Source organism: Podarcis filfolensis, assembly GCF_964270895.1.
Source record: "Podarcis filfolensis genome assembly, chromosome: 2".
Classification (NCBI taxonomy): domain Eukaryota; kingdom Metazoa; phylum Chordata; class Lepidosauria; order Squamata; family Lacertidae; genus Podarcis; species Podarcis filfolensis.
Window position 1 is genome coordinate 113,130,783 of NC_139605.1, and position 16,232 is coordinate 113,147,014.

Consider the following 16,232-nt stretch of genomic DNA (forward strand, 5'->3'; position numbering starts at 1 on the left):
TGTATATAATAGGTGTCCAAACAAAGCATGAAACTTCCAGCTTCCCCAGAAAGCACTGGATAATGACTAGGGGAAATTATGCCATGGGCTTCATTGCCCCAGGCAAAATTTCTTTCAGGGTCAAAGCTAGCAGTCAGCAACCCATTTTTCTCTTTTGTCTATTCCTTTCTCTCTCCCTAACAGTTAGGCTGAGAAAAAAACATTTTCTTCTGGGGATGGGGAGCACAAGGTTCTGGGGAAGATATAAAAGGCATGGTAGGCCACCAGAGGTTCACAGACTGCGGGTCCCCACCTGTGGTCTAGGGCCAGAGCTGGGGAACCTGTGGCCATTCAAATATTGCTCAGCTACAGCTTCCATCAGCCCAAGCCAGAATGGCTTATTGTCAGGAATGTCAACAGCTGCAGTCCAGCAACATCAGGAGGACCTCAGGTTCCTCTTCTACCACTGGTCTAGGACCAGAAGCAGGGAACCTTATCAAGATGTGCCTCCTGGGCAGAATTTGACAGGTGGGTGGAGTCCCCCCCCCCCCAAGATGCAAGGATTGCTGACTCATTTGTTAAAGAGAGGCAGGGCCAGCAAAGGATGCGGTAACTTACCAGCCTGCCATCAGGAACCGGAGGACAGCACCAGTTCCCTCCAGGTTGCCCTGCACTGCTAGGACAGCACTGCTGCAGCCGAAAAGAAGAGCCACGGCCCTGCAGTCCACTCTCAGGATGGTGTCCACAAAACGGGCCCCAGCACCATGCCCAGCGTAGCTACAGGAAGGAAAGAACCACCATAAAGTAAAATGAAACACAAGCCCACTTGGACCAGAAGCATAACTCTCTCCTCTTCCACAGCCTCCGCTGCCTGCCATAGAAAAGCAGGCTTAAGTGGCAATCCATGCGGCCTCAGAGAAGGCAAACAAGGGATTGTGTAATGCACCAACCCATTTACATTCCGGAGAGGGTTTTGTGTCTGGCACTAATGAGCCACTTGAACAGACATCCTGCATCTCTAGGGGAACAAGGGTTGCTGAGAGATTGCACCCCACCTTCTCTAACGATGACCACTGCAGAAAGAGTGGGTGGACAAGCAAGGAACATAGGAACCTGGTTCCAGACACTAGCTAGATGACATGCACCAGTAACACCAGTCATGGATGGCAGTGGTCTTAGGAATCGTTGACCTGGCATTGCACAGCAGCACCTTCAGGTCATGTGGTTATCCCTTGCTGATTCCAGTATCTGTCCGGTCAGGACCAGACCCGGTATGGGGTAACTGTGCCCCTGAAGGACCAGGTGCGCAGCCTGGGAGTCATTCTGGACTCACAGCTGTCCATGGAGGCGCAGGTCAATTCTGTGTCCAGGGCAGCAGTTTATCAGCTCCATCTGGTACGCAGGCTGAGACCCTACCTGCCCGCAGACTCTGGCGAGACAGAGTGGTGCATGCTCTAGTTATCTCTCGCTTGGAGTACTGCAATGTGCTCTATGTGGGGCTACCTTTGAAGGTGACCCGGAAACTACAACTAATCCAGAATGTGGCAGCTAGACTGGTGACTGGGAGTGGCCGCCGAGACTATATAACACCGGTCATGAAAGACCTACACTGGCTCCCAGTACATTTCCGAGCACAATTCAAAGTGTCGGTGCTCACCTTTAAAGCCCTAAACGGCCTCAGTCCAGTATACCTGAAGGAGTGTCTTCACCCCCATCGTTATGCGCGGACACTGAGGTCCAGCGCCGAGGGCCTTCTGGCGGTTCCCTCGCTGCGAGAAGCCAAGTTACAGGAACCAGGCAGAGGGCCTTCTTGGTAGTGGCACCCGCCCTGTGGAACGCCCTCCCACCAGATGTCAAAGAGAAAAACAACTACCACACTTTTAGAAGACATCTGAAGGCAGCCCTGTTTAGGGAAGCTTTTAATGTTTAATAGGTTATTGTATTTTAGTGTTCTCTTGGAATAATAATAATAATAATAATAATAATTATTATTATTTAACACTAGGGAGATTGCTTTGCACTTCCAGCATACAACTGTTGCTCTGTGGCTGAAAGAGGGAGGAGGTTTGGTGGGCATTCTGGCCTGTAGTTGGCCAGAGGAACAGGGGCAACTAGGAGGTCAGTCTCTGCTCTTGCTGGCTGGGGCTGGTGGGAGTTGGAGCCCAGAGGTTCCTTGCTCCTGTTGAGAGGAAGAACATCTCTTCATTTTATCAATGTCAGGCTGACCTCCCTCTATTCATCCCCCTCCCCACTCCACTTCCTTAATGAGTCTTAAATTGCAAGCCTGAAAGATAGGGGCTGTGCCTTATTTTGATTTCAACACACTGCCTATTTAATGTAGGTTCATAGGAAAATAAGCATGCAATGATTTCAAGAGCAGAGCCTCCTTTAAACCAAGGGAGACATATTAAAGGGTCATTAAATTGCCTGACGGTATTTAGCGAAGCTTTTAATGTTTAATAGGTTATTGTATTTTAATATTCTGTTGGAAGCCGCCCAGAGTGGCTGGGGAAACCCAGCCAGATGGGCGGGGTATAAATAATAAATTATTATATATTATTATTTTAAGTAGCTGGGGATGATTAAGAAGAGGAACTCACCTGCCCCTGGTTTGTGAAGTCTAGTTTTCACACGTACCGTTCCTGGGTTATTATGTGCTCATGTTCAGTAGTGAAAGGACCACACAACAGTGTTAAATATCTTCAAAAATAACTTGGTTCTATCACTATAGGTTTATTCAAGATTCTCTTTCCCCTTTATTTTGCTTCTCTTGAGATGCCTTAGCTCACGTTTTTCAGGGCCCTACTAGGCAAACCTGCCTAGAAGGACCTGGCCATCTGTCATGAATGCTTTAACTGAGATTCCTGCAGTGTGAGGGGTTGGATTACCCTTGGGTTCCCTTCCAACTCTGCGATTATTTGATCTTGCACAAGAAGAAGAGCAAAGAGCAAAACAGAGGAGAATACCGCCCAGGCGTCATGCCAATACAGACACAAAATGCGTTGGTCCTACCTCAGTACGTATGAGTTAAATTTGTCAATTGTCCCCAAGCAGCATGCTTTCCTTTCCCCCACTTAAATCAAGGCACCAGCCTTCTCCATTACTGGGTTAGGCAGAACTACATGATGGTATGTACTCACATATAGAGATCGCGTTCTTCAAGAGCCGACGGCACTTGGTCTGCACTGGGACTCTCTCCTACCACTCCTGTCCATCCAGGCTCACTACCAAGCAATTGCCGGGGGTGGGGGGAAGAAACATTAGACAGTTAGTAAGAAGGGCACTTTGCCTAGCACCAGGGTCAGGGCAGCAGATTGGACTACAGTTCTCACAATACCTAGCCATTATGCTATGTTGAGCTGATGGGAGTTGAAGCCCAACAAAATCTGCATAGCTACAGATTCCCCATCCTTGGTCAAGCAGACTTTGTAAATTCCGGTGGACCCCAAATCAGCCTGCTGGTAACCTGTGCAGGGAAATCTGGCTTCCAAAAGACCTCTGCGTGACTTGTGCACACATGCAGATAATTAATTACCTCTGAAACCAGTCTCTGAACATTCTCTCCGTCCCAGGAAGGTTTGTGTGTGGATTCAATACATAAAAGGTGTTGCTGCTGTTGACACCGCGGTTCAGGATAGTGTCTTCCTGATACTGTTAAAAGCAGATCAGAAAAACAGCTTTATTAGATGGGATAAAGGCAGAGGTTTTGGTACAGGGAAAAGATTTCAGCCTGCAAAGGTTTTTGCTAGATGTAGCCTTGGTACAAATGAGTGTGTCATCTCCAGGGCCAGAAGGGGGGGGGGGGGGGTTGAGAAGAAGAGTGAAAGTGTAAGAAGTGGCTTCTAGCGGGCAATACCAGGCTCTCTGCTCCTTCCCATGACTAGCAACAACTTGAAGTCACCCCATTAAATCTGCAAGCTGACTTAACACAAAACACAGAACTAAGCTTCCGAAAGGTGCTGAACTGAAATCTATTAGGAAAAAACACAAGCGCGCAGCCTTGCTTGAATCTAGTCAGCACAATGTCTCATTCAGAATCTGGGGGAAGGGGCCAAGGGATCAAGGATCGAAGCTCAGTTCATCCACCAGCACACGTCTCTCCTCACTTCCTCCAAAGCTTGCGACCTATGAAAATTAAAACCACGCACAGTGCCCCAGAGACAGATAGCTAGGATCCCTTTGTAGGAAGCAAAAAGCAGCCTAATGTCACCTCTTACTTACCCCGTTTCACAGGTCTTTTAAATAAAGGTCTTTCCTAGCCGTTACTAAATATCCTTTTCGCGAATCACCAAGAAGGCAGACATGGAGCACCGTGCATGCAAAAGCTGCGCTACTTAACAAAACTAACGTTGCCATAGCTATTCAATCCACCTTGAAAAAGGCGTAGGATAAAAACTACGTCTGGATCACACCTTTGTGCTTTCTCTCAGGGCAGGGGGGTTCTTTATACCTTTTTTGTAAGAGAATAGCTGAGCAGGAACCGCAGAGATGGTAACCGGGTCACGGAATGGTTTTTCAAGCATGGCATGTTTTCCCAGGGAAGCTTTTGCAGGTGCTGGGGGGGAAACGATCAGAAATTAAGCCTTGCTCTCCCCTCCGTACTAGAGGGGACTGCTGGGCTCCTTCAATGGAGTAACTTCAGTCTGTGTGGCGGAGGTTGGGGGACATAATTCAAGCCCATTAAGGGAAGCCAAGGATGTCTTATCACCAGCCCTCCAACATCTGGCAGGCTGCTTCTGAGCTGGTCCACCAGGAAAAGGAAAGCAATGAGCTGAACCCTCACATGTTGCTGTTGAACGAGCATTTGGGGAGTGATGTTGGGTAGCACAGAAGGTGCAACCGCACCCAACAGACTCCAATTCCCATATAATAAGAGGTGTTGTGTTTCTGATTCTCCCAGGAAAGGTACCCAAGGAGCAGGGACTGTGCAAGGTTGAAGGCTATCTGCTCACCTGTCATGTAACTAATGGGGAAACGGACTTCACTTACTTTATCCAGCACAAGGACCAAGTGGCCACTCGACGCCTGACCAGTATGGGATCCCAGTTTGTCCACTGCCTCCTGCAGACAGTTCTGGGCTCTCTCGGGCTGAGCTGCGTTGAGCCCCTGTGCCAAGCACTGTACATGTTGTGGAGTCAAAAGATGCGAGCCAGTCAGCATGGCCTGGGGGAGGAGAGCAAAAATTAAGATGCAAGGCCATTTTGGACACCCACAACCCCAGTGAGGTGCTGCTATCTGTCACCACAACCATTTCTGCAATTCTTAACTCATTTGCTTGCTTTCAAGCACTTTTAAGTCACTTAATATTTAAAAAGAGAGATTACAAATAAGAGGGTTTTAAATTTCCAAAAGCAGTATGCTGAAATATACATGTAAGCTGTAAAACAGCATCGTAAACACGAAAATTAAGAAATAGCTATTTATTAAGAAATATTGTTATTTTAAATGGTAGGGGAAAGATATAGTGGCTAATGTGCCACATGAGTAAAGATTAAATGCACCTGATTTTTTTTGTTTAGTTTCCAGGGAGGGGTGCATGGCATAAGCCAGCCACTTGGGTGGGGTTAAATCAATAAAATAAAAAATACATACATACATACTGTATATGCTGAGAGACAGATTGGTTATAGGAGAATTCTCTCTTAATATTAGAAAAAGAGGTCACCATGCAAAGCTATTGGAAGTAATTTAATAGCCATCAGCGCAAGCATTTCTGCTTTCCAGACACAACAATTCCCCTTCTCTTCCCAGCCATGCACTGTTCTGGGGGTTCTTCTGACACCCCAGAGCTAATTTTGTGGGGGAAGAGAGGTGAGAAAGCCCAGTTGTACAAGCAAGTCCTTGCACGGGCTTCCGCTATCATGACTTGTTGGGCGAAGCACACCCCATGTTTGCAACAGAACCAGAAGGACCCATTTTAAAATATAAACCGACAAAAAACCAAAGCATTTCACACAATGTGTAACTTACAGAATTCACTGCAACAGGAAGAGAGACAGCCACTAGCTTTGTAAACAATCAAGGGGATTGGAAATACGCAGGAGCATGAGTATATCAACAGCAAAGCAGAACCTCCATGGTCCATAACAGTGTACCTCTGCACACCAGAAGCTGGGGGCAAAGTCATCACCTCCATGCTTTGCTTCTGGGAAGCATCTGGCTTGCAAGCTGGACCTTTGGGTGCAATCGAGCTCACCAGTTGCTATTTCTGACTGCTAAAAGACTCCTGGGCTCCTCACCTTGAGCAGTGCCAGGTCCACTTCCTCACAGCCGCACTCCCTGAGACGTGCCTGAAGGCGGGAGGCTTCTTCTGCTAAGTTTTGGTCCTCAAAGGCTGGCAGCAGGGCGCCCTTCCAGCAGCTCAGGACGTGCGTCTCCAGAGACTCAGTCAAATCCTGTGGAGTGAAGAAACCGTGAGTCCCACAGAACCCGTCACTCAGTTGCAAGCCAATGGAGGACAAGGAGAATTGGCTCCCAGTATGTTTCCGAGCACAGTTCAAAGTGTTGGTGCTGACCTTTAAAGCCCTAAATGGCCTCGGGCCAGTATACCTGAAGGAGCGTCTCCAGCCCCATCATTCAGCTGAGGTCCAGTTCCGAGGGCCTTCTGGCAGCTCTCTCACTGCAATAAGTGAGGTTACAGAGAACCAGGCAGAGGGCCTTCTCAGTGGTGGTGCCCTCCCATCAGATGTCAAGGAAATAAACAACTATCTGACTTTTAGAAGACATCTGAAGGCAGCCCTATTTAGGGAAGTTTTTAATGTTTGATCTTTTATCGTGTTTTTAATATTCTGTTGGGAGCCGCCCAGAGTGGCTGGGGAAACAAAGAGAGCAATGAGGTTTGGGAACAGAAGGTGCTTCCCCATCCCAATTGTGCCTTGTGCCCCCCCACTTTTAGTTGATAGTGGTGGCAGAAGTGGTGGGTCCCCCATCCTGTCCTGTCCCCCGGTCCCATTCTTTTGCCTACAGTCACAGGTGCCAGGCGTGTTAGTAGCACAACCCCTCTTATCCTTTGCTAGACTTTAGCCACTTCTTCTCTGCTGCTGGAAGTCAAAGGGCTCAGTCTTCTGGCAGATTTGGGGCAATGCTGAAAACCACAGAGACCCAGTGGCGTAGCGTGGGGGGTGCAGGGGGGGCCGGCCGCACCGGGTGCAACATTGTGGGGGGGCGCGCTCGCCGCCTCCAGAGTCGCCGGAGAGCCTCGGGCGCAGGCTGTAGCAGAGCTCCATGTCTCACGGAACCGATGAGCTGTGCGCGCGTCCGGGCTGAAGGCGTCCGGCAGGCAGCGGCTCTCAGCGCTCGCCGCGGTCCCCGCGCATCAGGGCCGCGGAGGGCGCGCCAGGCAGCCCCTCCTCACAGCCCCGCCGCCGCTGCTGCTGCTGCAGCTGCTGGGCCATGTTGCATTTTCCTCGCCTCTCTGCCCTCCTCCTCCGGGCAAGCGGCGTCGTTTGGGCGGCAGCGCCAGCGGCAACTCGCCTCAGATCACCTGACACGGACCCGCCGCCGCGGCTACCTTACCGTAAATACCCCAGCCCAGGCAGCAAGAAGAAGCTGGCAGCGGCGGCAGGTTAGGGGTTAGGGGGCGCAAATTACTTGCCTTGCCCCGGGTTAGGGGGCGCAAATTACTTGCCTTGCCCCGGGTGCTGACAACCCACGCTACGCCGCTGCAGAGACCTCACCTTCATCCTCTTGTCCAGGGCAACCCTGCCATTCCACCAGTCCTTCCTGTCCGTGAGGTTGGAGATCTCTTTCTGTTTCTGTAGGATGGCATCAAGTTCACCAAGGGCTGCACTTACAGATACCTGAGAAACAAAGGGGCATGATGGAAAAAGCTGGCCCCTCCAACCAGGAAGCTGCCAATGCAAATTTTACTTCCTTACCTTGGTGTGCATGGTCTGTATCTGGATGGTCACTGGGGGGGCATCTTTCTCCAGCCGTGTCAGCAAGAGGACGTCCCCAATAGTTTCTGGCTGGATGCTCACCAGGGTTAATATACACACTGTTACCCCTGTGGTGGAGACAGCAATGCCCCCCAATTTTTTAAGAGAAGAGCTGCACATAGGGTGGTTAAAGCAGCACTTTCAGTATTTGCTGGAGCGTAACAGGAGGCACAGGGACGCGGGTGGCGCTGTGGGTTAAACCACAGAGCCTAGGACTTGCCGATCAGAAGGTTGGCGGTTCGAATCCCCGTGACGGGGTGAGCTCCCGTTGCTCGGTCCCAGCTCCTGCCAACCTAGCAGTTCGAAAGCACGTCATGTGCAAGTAGATAAATAGGGACCGCTCCAGCGGGAAGGTAAACGGCGTTTCTGTGTGCTGCTCTGGTTCACCAGAAGCAGCTTAGTCATGCTGGCCGCATGACCCGGAAGCTGTCTGCAGACAAATGCTGGCTCCCTCGGCCTATAGAGCGAGATGAGTGCGCAACCCCAGAGTCGGTCACGACTGGACCTAATGGTCAGGGGTCCCTTTACCTTTACCAGGAGGCACAATTGTGCCATCAAGTCCCAAATTGCGAGCACAGAAGCTCCTGTGTTTCTTAAGACACAGCACCTCCTCTTCCTACACAACACCCTTTAAAACGAAACACATTTCTAGTCCTTGTTTTGAGAAATAAGTATAAATGAGGGGGTCTCTGTTGGCAGTTCAGGATCCAGAGATGGCCAAGGAAACAATTCTGGACAACTCTACACTCCCTGCTCCATTCCCAAGTAAGTGAAAATAGTTCCCGTCACCCAAATCCCGCTCATTACCTAATGCAACATGCCGAGCATGACACAGCATGAACTAAAGAAATCCAGGCAAAATTTAAGTACAGCACTACAGCTCTTTTAATTAAATCATCAACGCTCCAATTCCTATCTGGAATGCACAAAGGAGTGGTGGACTGGCCCACAGCTGAAAAAGGTTGCTGACCCCTGTTCTAGACCATGGTATTGCAAAAACTGCCCGCTCATTAAAGGGTTCTGCTGCAGCAATAAGACTCACAACCTTTTCTGCTATAGGAACACAGATACCACCATCCTTTTGAATGGGGAGCAAGTACTGCCCACTCTCCCACATTGAAGTCATGTCATATACCAGAAGGGATTTGTTGCAGCTGTTCTCTGAAGTTCTCCGTCTCCAACTTTGTTGGGCTGGGGCAGCTGAATTCAAAGAGGTTCTGTAACTCAGAGAGGTGCTGGAACGGAGAATCAGTTTTTCCTTCTTGCAGGCTAAGTGCTTCCAACTGCTTTAAGGCGCTGGCCACAGATACCTTTTTCATTTTGCTAAGAATCAAACAAGAGGCCGGGGTCATTAAGACATCAGCTTTCAAAAGATGTGCAAGAGAAAGCATGAGGCAAGCAAGAAGTAATTTCATTTCAGATGCTAATAGACATTTCACACACACCAACATTCTGGCAGGAGCATAAACAAAAGCCTGTGTTAAGATTCACGGTGACATCCAAGAAGATTTTGCTTTCTACCAGCATGGATTTTAAATACGTTTGAAAAACTTATAATGGTTGGAAAAGGCATTTGGAAAATGGATGTTCTGGGGAAATGCGTTCAGATTCACTCCCTTGTATAGATCTGATACACTGATACAGACCCCAATCTTTAAGACAATTTTACAATTTTAACACTGCATCTCTGCATGATTCTTTGCTCTGACTTTGCCTGCTTTAGATCAGCTCCTCAGGGAGAGACAATTCTGCCGCATCAGAGCTGACTCATCATTCATTCATTGTAAAAACAGCATCTGGAAGAGGCTTTAACTCCCTGCAGTCATGAGGCTTGCTCAGGTCCACTGAGAGTGCATAATTTTTTACTCTCTCACACACTTCAAGTAAACCTACACAAGGCTATGTTTTCCACACTTACATACAGTATACACCACTTCCCCTTCCCCCCAAAATATGAGCTCTTACTGGAGCTTCTTGTAAATGACGGTCAGTATCTGATGACGAAAAGTTACAGAGACCGACTCAGAAACCAGGTAGGCAGTAGCAATGGGGTCTCGGCTCCCAGTGCACAGTGCCATGAGCCGGCAGAGATGGCTGTAGAGGGCACCCGGAGGGTAATGTCCAATTGCGTAGAAGGCAGCTTGCAGGGAGTCATAGACAGAGTCCATGGACAAGGAGTCTACAATAGTTCGGGAGAGAGAGAAAAACCTGAATTAAATGAAAAATTGAACATTTATGTTTATTCTGTGAACTGAACAGCATGATTCCAGAATAACTAATTTTAAGAACTGTTGCAAATTTATAAAATTTATTTAAATTTGTATTCCACTCTTCCTCCTGGCTCAGCATCATTCATATCAGTAGCAAGGAATCTTAATTAGACCTGTCAGGTCCCTGGATTTAGCCTGCGCCAGGCCACTTTGAGCAAATCACATCTGCCTGATGTCCTATGGCATTAGGCACAGAGATCTGTTATCTGTGATCTAAACGCTAAGGTTGGAGGGTAGGGGGTTCTCTTATCTCCGATCTCTGTGCTCTTTTCTCACAGCACTAAGATTAGAGTTAAGCCTCTGCTGCTGTCATTCGGAAAGCAAGTAGAGGTTCACTTCCAATCTTATTGCTCATATGACATCAGGTGATTGACAAGTGGGTGGTCCTACCACACCTGTCAAAAATGGTCCACAGGGGGCAGGCCAGTTTTGGATCCAGTCTCTGGCCTGTTCCAGTTTCCCACAGCTGGTGTATATGGTTCTTTGCTCTCCACATTTTATCCTCACAGACTAAGACATTGTTGCCCAAGGTCATTCTGTGAGCTTCACGGCCAAGTGGAAATTCCAACCCTGGTCCTGGTCCTGTAACCAGGAGACCACAGTGGCTCTCAATAAACTTATTCCCTAGTAAGCATCTTTTAGATTATATCTTGAAGGCCAGGTTTTTAGACTTGGGAAAAGTAGGGACAGGGTGTCACCATGAGTTGATTGGGTCATTTGAAGCATGCCCCACCCCTCAATCTCCACATCTGCAGAATGGGAATAAATTATATTGACCAGCCCTTGCACAGCTATTTTAAAGATTACTGCCGCGACATATGCAAAATGCTTTAAGCCCCTGGCCCTAGGACACTGCTTACAATGTGAACCAAAGACGAGGAAGAAGCAGCCTATCACCCAGAGCTGTTTGAACTACACAAAACCCCAGTGAGGCCACGGCATTTGTCATTGAGTGATGAATTCAAGAGTCAGAGACTTTGGCTTCTGTTTAGCCGAAAGACCCAAGTTTCTAGTCCTCAGCACTGCAAAGGTAGGCTTAAACCTTGGGAACATCTGAAGCCTGAAAGGCTCAGTAATTTTTTGTGAGAGGGAAAAAACACATTCAGTACCTTCCTTCCTCAAAGCTAGCAGAGTAAGGAACATCTAAGGTATTTTTGTGTATGTTTTCAGAACCCACCTTATTTTTGTGATTGCAAGTTGCTCTAAGCTGTTTTTAATACTGTGTTTTAATGCTGTAACCTGCCCTGAGACGTTAGGCTGCCTCACAAAGGGGGAATCGTGGCTTAAAAAAGGGAGCTGAGGAGCAGAGCGGAGAGGCTCATGTTTCTTACTGGCAGGGGCATCCAGGGAAGCAGCAAGCGGGTGCAAGTTGAAAGGGTCCTCTGAAGCTCTCTTCTCTGTAGCCTGGAAAGCCTCTTGCAAGTCAACGCTGGCATCACGCCGGAGAACCTCTTGGTCCTCTTCTGTGTCATTCAGCCGACGGATAGGCCGCCTCCTGCGTTCTGCAGTGAGAAGTAGTAATGCCAACGTGTCAATGCCAGCTGCAAAACAGCCTCTATAATCAGGGATGTGGCTTGGGTGCAATTTCGCATGGCACCCTGTTGGGCACAGAATGACTCTTCCCAAGCAAGAGCTTGTGCCACAGTAAACCTTTATGTCAGCTGCACCTGAAATAAATTACTAAGAAATCTCAACATTGCATTTAAAAAACAACTTTCTAACGCTTGTCATTGAGAAGGCAGGTTGGAAAGCATGCAGGTTACGCCTGCTGAATTTGATTGCCAGTAGATTAAGGTCTTTCAACAGGCCTTTGCTTTGCCCCATGATTAGCAGAGGAGATATTCAGAAACTTCATTTTAAAAGAGCAGGTGAGATAACCCCAGCAGATTTTAAATCATAAAATATGGAGCAAAGTAAAGCATGGAAATAAAGGCTTTTAGATCTTAAAATATGCCCTTGTGAGTTCCTAAATTTCCCTCTCCCCCTAGTATAAAGACCACATGTTTGGTAAGTTTAAAATTATTTACTTAGAAACTCTCTGAAGTTCAGATCCATGTGTTTTTCCATACAGCAGTCAGAAAATGTTGCACAGGCAATAAAACTTGGCTTAGTTACAGTGGTGAAAGTTCCTAAATTATTGGTGTAAGAGCTCAAGAAAGGCTTGTAAGAGCCATGCGGTCTGAGCTGTAGCAACTGACCTCCTCACACGTTGCGCTTCTCAGATAGACTGGTAGGGGGCAATCCCTCCCACAACAAGCTAAGCCTGGAAGGACAGTTTACTCTACGGTCTTAACCCCTTCATGCATTAATTAGACTTAAGCAATGTCAGCTATATGAGGCTAGTTACCCCACAGGATGTTCTGCTTCAAAGCTTGATGAGAGGCAGAAAGGAAGATGATAAAGAGAAATCAGACGTATTCCAACACCTATGGAATATTCTTATTTACTCTGGCTTGTTCTTAGTGGGTAACTGTGCCCCTGAAGGACCAGGTGCGCAGCCTGGGAGTCATTCTGGACTCACAGCTGTCCATGGAGGCGCAGGTCAATTCTGTGTCCAGGGCAGCTGTTTATCAGCTCCATCTGGTACGCAGGCCGAGACCCTACCTGCCCGCAGACTGTCTCACCAGAGTGGTGCATGCTCTAGTTATCTCTTGCTTGGACTACTGCAATGCACTCTATGTGGGGCTACCTTTGAGGGTGACCCGGAAACTACAACTAATCCAGAATGCGGCAGCTAGACTGGTGACTGGGAGTGGCCGCCGAGACTATATAACACCGGTCATGAAAGACCTACACTGGCTCCCAGTACATTTCCGAGCACAATTCAAAGTGTCGGTGCTCACCTTTAAAGCCCTAAACGGCCTCGGTCCGGTATACCTGAAGGAGCGTCTCCACCTCCATCGTTCTGCCCGGACACTGAGGTCCAGCGCCGAGGGCCTTCTGGCGGTTCCCTCGCTGTGAGAAGCCAAGTTACAGGGAACCAGGCAGAGGACATTCTCGGTAGTGGCGCCAGCCCTGTGGAACGCCCTCCCACCAGATGCCAAAGAGAAAAATAACTACCAAACTTTTAGAAGACATCTGAAGGCAGCCCTGTTTAGGGAAGCTTTTAATGTTTAATAGGTTATTGTATTTTAGTGTTTTGTTGGAAGCCGCCCAGAATGGCTGGGGAAACCCAGCCAGATGGGCGGGGTATAAATAATAATAATAATAATAATAATAATAATAATAATAATAATAATAATAATTTATTATTATTATTATTATTATTATTATTATTATTATTATTATTATTATCATCCTGCTACTTTGCCTAAGAAGCCTGTCAGCTAGCTCATTCCTAGGTCTCTCGCCTTCCATCTTCCACTACTGTTTTCTTTTTCTGAGCAGTCACACCTCACCTTCAACTACTGGCGCTTCTTCATCGGAACCCCGTAGGACTTCAAAGCTGGCCTCAGGACCTTCCTCAATGGTCCTCAGAACCTCCTTTTCTTCATCATCCTTAGAACTGGGAGTTTCCTCCTCACAAGGAGCTTCTTTGGTTTCCTCCTGCTGCTTTCCCCGCCGAGAAACTCCCCTACCCCGTGGCCTCCTGGGCAGGGGCGTTGCCATTTGGGAGCAGCCGGCTGACGAGTTAGCGCTACAGCTCATCTGGGATGCCTTCCTGCTAGAGGCCACCCTCCTCCCTGTCTTGGGGGTGGCAAGCACTGGCTCTTTGGCAGCAGGCAACTGGGACGCCTGCATGGCTTCCGGAGGATCTTCCATATCACTGTCATCATAGAAAGAGACCTGGGGGGGGAGGGGAGACAAGTTTGTTTTGCTTTCTCTTCACCTCCCCTTCCCCCAAAACTCTTACAGTCACTACCACAATATTTGGTGATAGCTGCTAGATTATATGGGGTTTTTTTTTGGGGGGGGTGGACAAGTTCATGCCAGGATGGTGATGTTATTATCTCCAGGTGCAGAGGCAGCATGGCACTGAATACTAGTCACTTGGGAACAAGCAACAATGGGAGAGAGCCACTGCTCAGAGCTATTATGACATTGTCCTGCTTGTAGGCTTTTCATAGGCATCTGATTGGACAATGTAGGAAGGCTGTATGGGTCCTGACCCCATTATCTCTGCCTGTGATGATGGTGGCAAGACTGGTGGGAGTTGAAGCCGAACAGCATCCAGAGGACCAAAGGTTTCTTATCCCTGCTTTAGAAGGACAACACAAGAATCCTGCTGGATCAGACCAGCAGCTGATCTAGTCAAGCATCCCATTTTCACAGCAGACAACCAGATGCACCCCCCCACCCTGGAAGCCTGCAAACCAACTCCATAGATTAGCCATCTATAGATTAGCCATTAAATATTTTTAAGGTATATTGTTAATAAACCACAGCAGCCACAATTAACGTTTCCATATTAAGACCATGACCTAGATTAAGCAAGGCCATTTTTAGGCTTGTTTTATGCTATGGTTGCTGACGTTTAATAGATTATTATTATTTTAATTGTTACCTTAATTCGAGATTTCGTTCTCTTCGACACTTTAGGGGCCTTTGGAAGTTTGGTATTTAGCTTTGGAGAAGATTCCTCAAAAACCGCAAATGGAGCCTTCAGGCGCGGCTTGGCTGCTGAACGCTGGGTCGTCCTGGGAGCTGGGAGGGATTTCTGGGCTGGGGTACGGTGCTCGACAGGTGGTCTAAGGACAACCGGAGCAGCCTCTGAATCAGAGTCAGCCAGGGCAAATGGATTATTAGGTCTGGTCACAGGCAGAGGTTTAGTTCCTTGGATTCGCTTAGGCTTTCCTTTTTGGTCAGCTCTTGGCTGCTTCGGCGTTTTGCTTTTCAGGGGCAGCGTGCAAAGTGAATTGACCGCCTTTTCTGCCTTTTGCTTGCCTTCTGGGTTCCCGTGGAGAGACAATGGGGACTTCCAGGACCAAGCACTAGAAAATAGGTTTTCTGCACTGTCATATTGAGTAGAGGCTAGGATAGACATGGTACCCACAGCTTTGGCAAGCAGCAGCCTGGCCCTTTGGTATTGGAAGCCAAGCAGCTGAGTCTCCTTAGAAGACAGCAAGCTCAAGCCAGTCTCCAGAATCCCCCAAAGTTTCTTCTCTGGTCTGCCAGTGTTCACACTTTGCCAAGCCAGAGTCACGTAGATATGGGCCACCAGATTATCAAGAATCTGAACTGGGGACTGATGAGGCATGACCCCCTTCTTGCCTTGAGAAACGCAGGCTACCATGCTGGAGAGACGCGAAGCCACAGTGGCACACCGTTTCAGACTGGTCTCGAGGAGATGCAAGCCTTCCGCCCTGTTCCCAGATGCCAGCTCCTCCTCTGCAGAGGTGACCAGCCAGCCAAGACAGACGGCAGAGAGGACCACATCAGAGCACAGTAAGCAGTGGCAGGCCTCTGGGTGATTCAGGAAGCCAGCATGCTTCTTCTGTTTGGACTTCAGCACTGGCGAGGTGGTTAGGGTCTTCTTCTGCAGGGAGACTGTGTCAACAAACTCGAGGGAGACCTCTTTCAAGAAAGGCTGCTCTTCCTCAGCAGATTCTACACATGGACCTTGAGGCATCCTGTTTTTAGACCTGCCTTTCCTGGGCTTGATTTTCACACCTTCTTTTTCTTCTTTGGTTTCAAAAACTGGAGGCAGAAGAGACGAGCTAATTGAGTATTTTCCCCTGGCACCAGTGGAAAACACTTTGCAAATCAATTTGAAAGCTTAAACACAAAACTGATCTGTGTTTCCCAAACTTGGGTCTTCAACTGTTTTTGGACTACAGTTCCCACTGGTCCTGCTAGCTAGGAATGACGGGAGTTGTAGAACAAAAACAGCTGGAGACCCAAGTTTGGGAAAGACTGATCTGAACCCTCCACAAAGGGAAAGTCATCTTTGGACAGAGGGGTGTAAAAGGTTCTTTATGCCCAGGCAGGAAACAAGCAACCAAGTTACTCAGATTCCTATTTACCAATATTGAAAGGATGAAGCATGGCACCTTTTCAGAGGAAGCCCACAGCGCATAGCTGTCAACTTTTCCCTTTTTTAAAGGAA

The 16,232-nt window shown here is 48.2% G+C and overlaps 1 protein-coding gene across 3 annotated transcripts in view; it reads right to left on the reverse strand.

Moving 5' to 3' along the window:
* The window catches only part of ESPL1 (extra spindle pole bodies like 1, separase), a 42,967-nt gene that overhangs the window by 773 nt on the left and 25,962 nt on the right, over positions 1–16,232 (reverse strand). For all 3 annotated transcript variants that reach the window (XM_083599153.1, XM_083599155.1, XM_083599154.1), the window contains exons 18-30: positions 14,691–15,823; positions 13,585–13,972; positions 11,518–11,688; positions 9,882–10,095; positions 9,052–9,239; positions 7,857–7,984; positions 7,656–7,778; positions 6,219–6,374; positions 4,969–5,142; positions 4,430–4,534; positions 3,515–3,630; positions 3,120–3,203; positions 598–756 (exon numbers count right to left, since the gene is read on the reverse strand). In XM_083599153.1, coding sequence (XP_083455279.1) covers positions 598–756; positions 3,120–3,203; positions 3,515–3,630; positions 4,430–4,534; positions 4,969–5,142; positions 6,219–6,374; positions 7,656–7,778; positions 7,857–7,984; positions 9,052–9,239; positions 9,882–10,095; positions 11,518–11,688; positions 13,585–13,972; positions 14,691–15,823 — 3,139 coding nt within the window. The remainder of the gene's footprint in view (positions 1–597; positions 757–3,119; positions 3,204–3,514; positions 3,631–4,429; positions 4,535–4,968; positions 5,143–6,218; positions 6,375–7,655; positions 7,779–7,856; positions 7,985–9,051; positions 9,240–9,881; positions 10,096–11,517; positions 11,689–13,584; positions 13,973–14,690; positions 15,824–16,232) is intronic.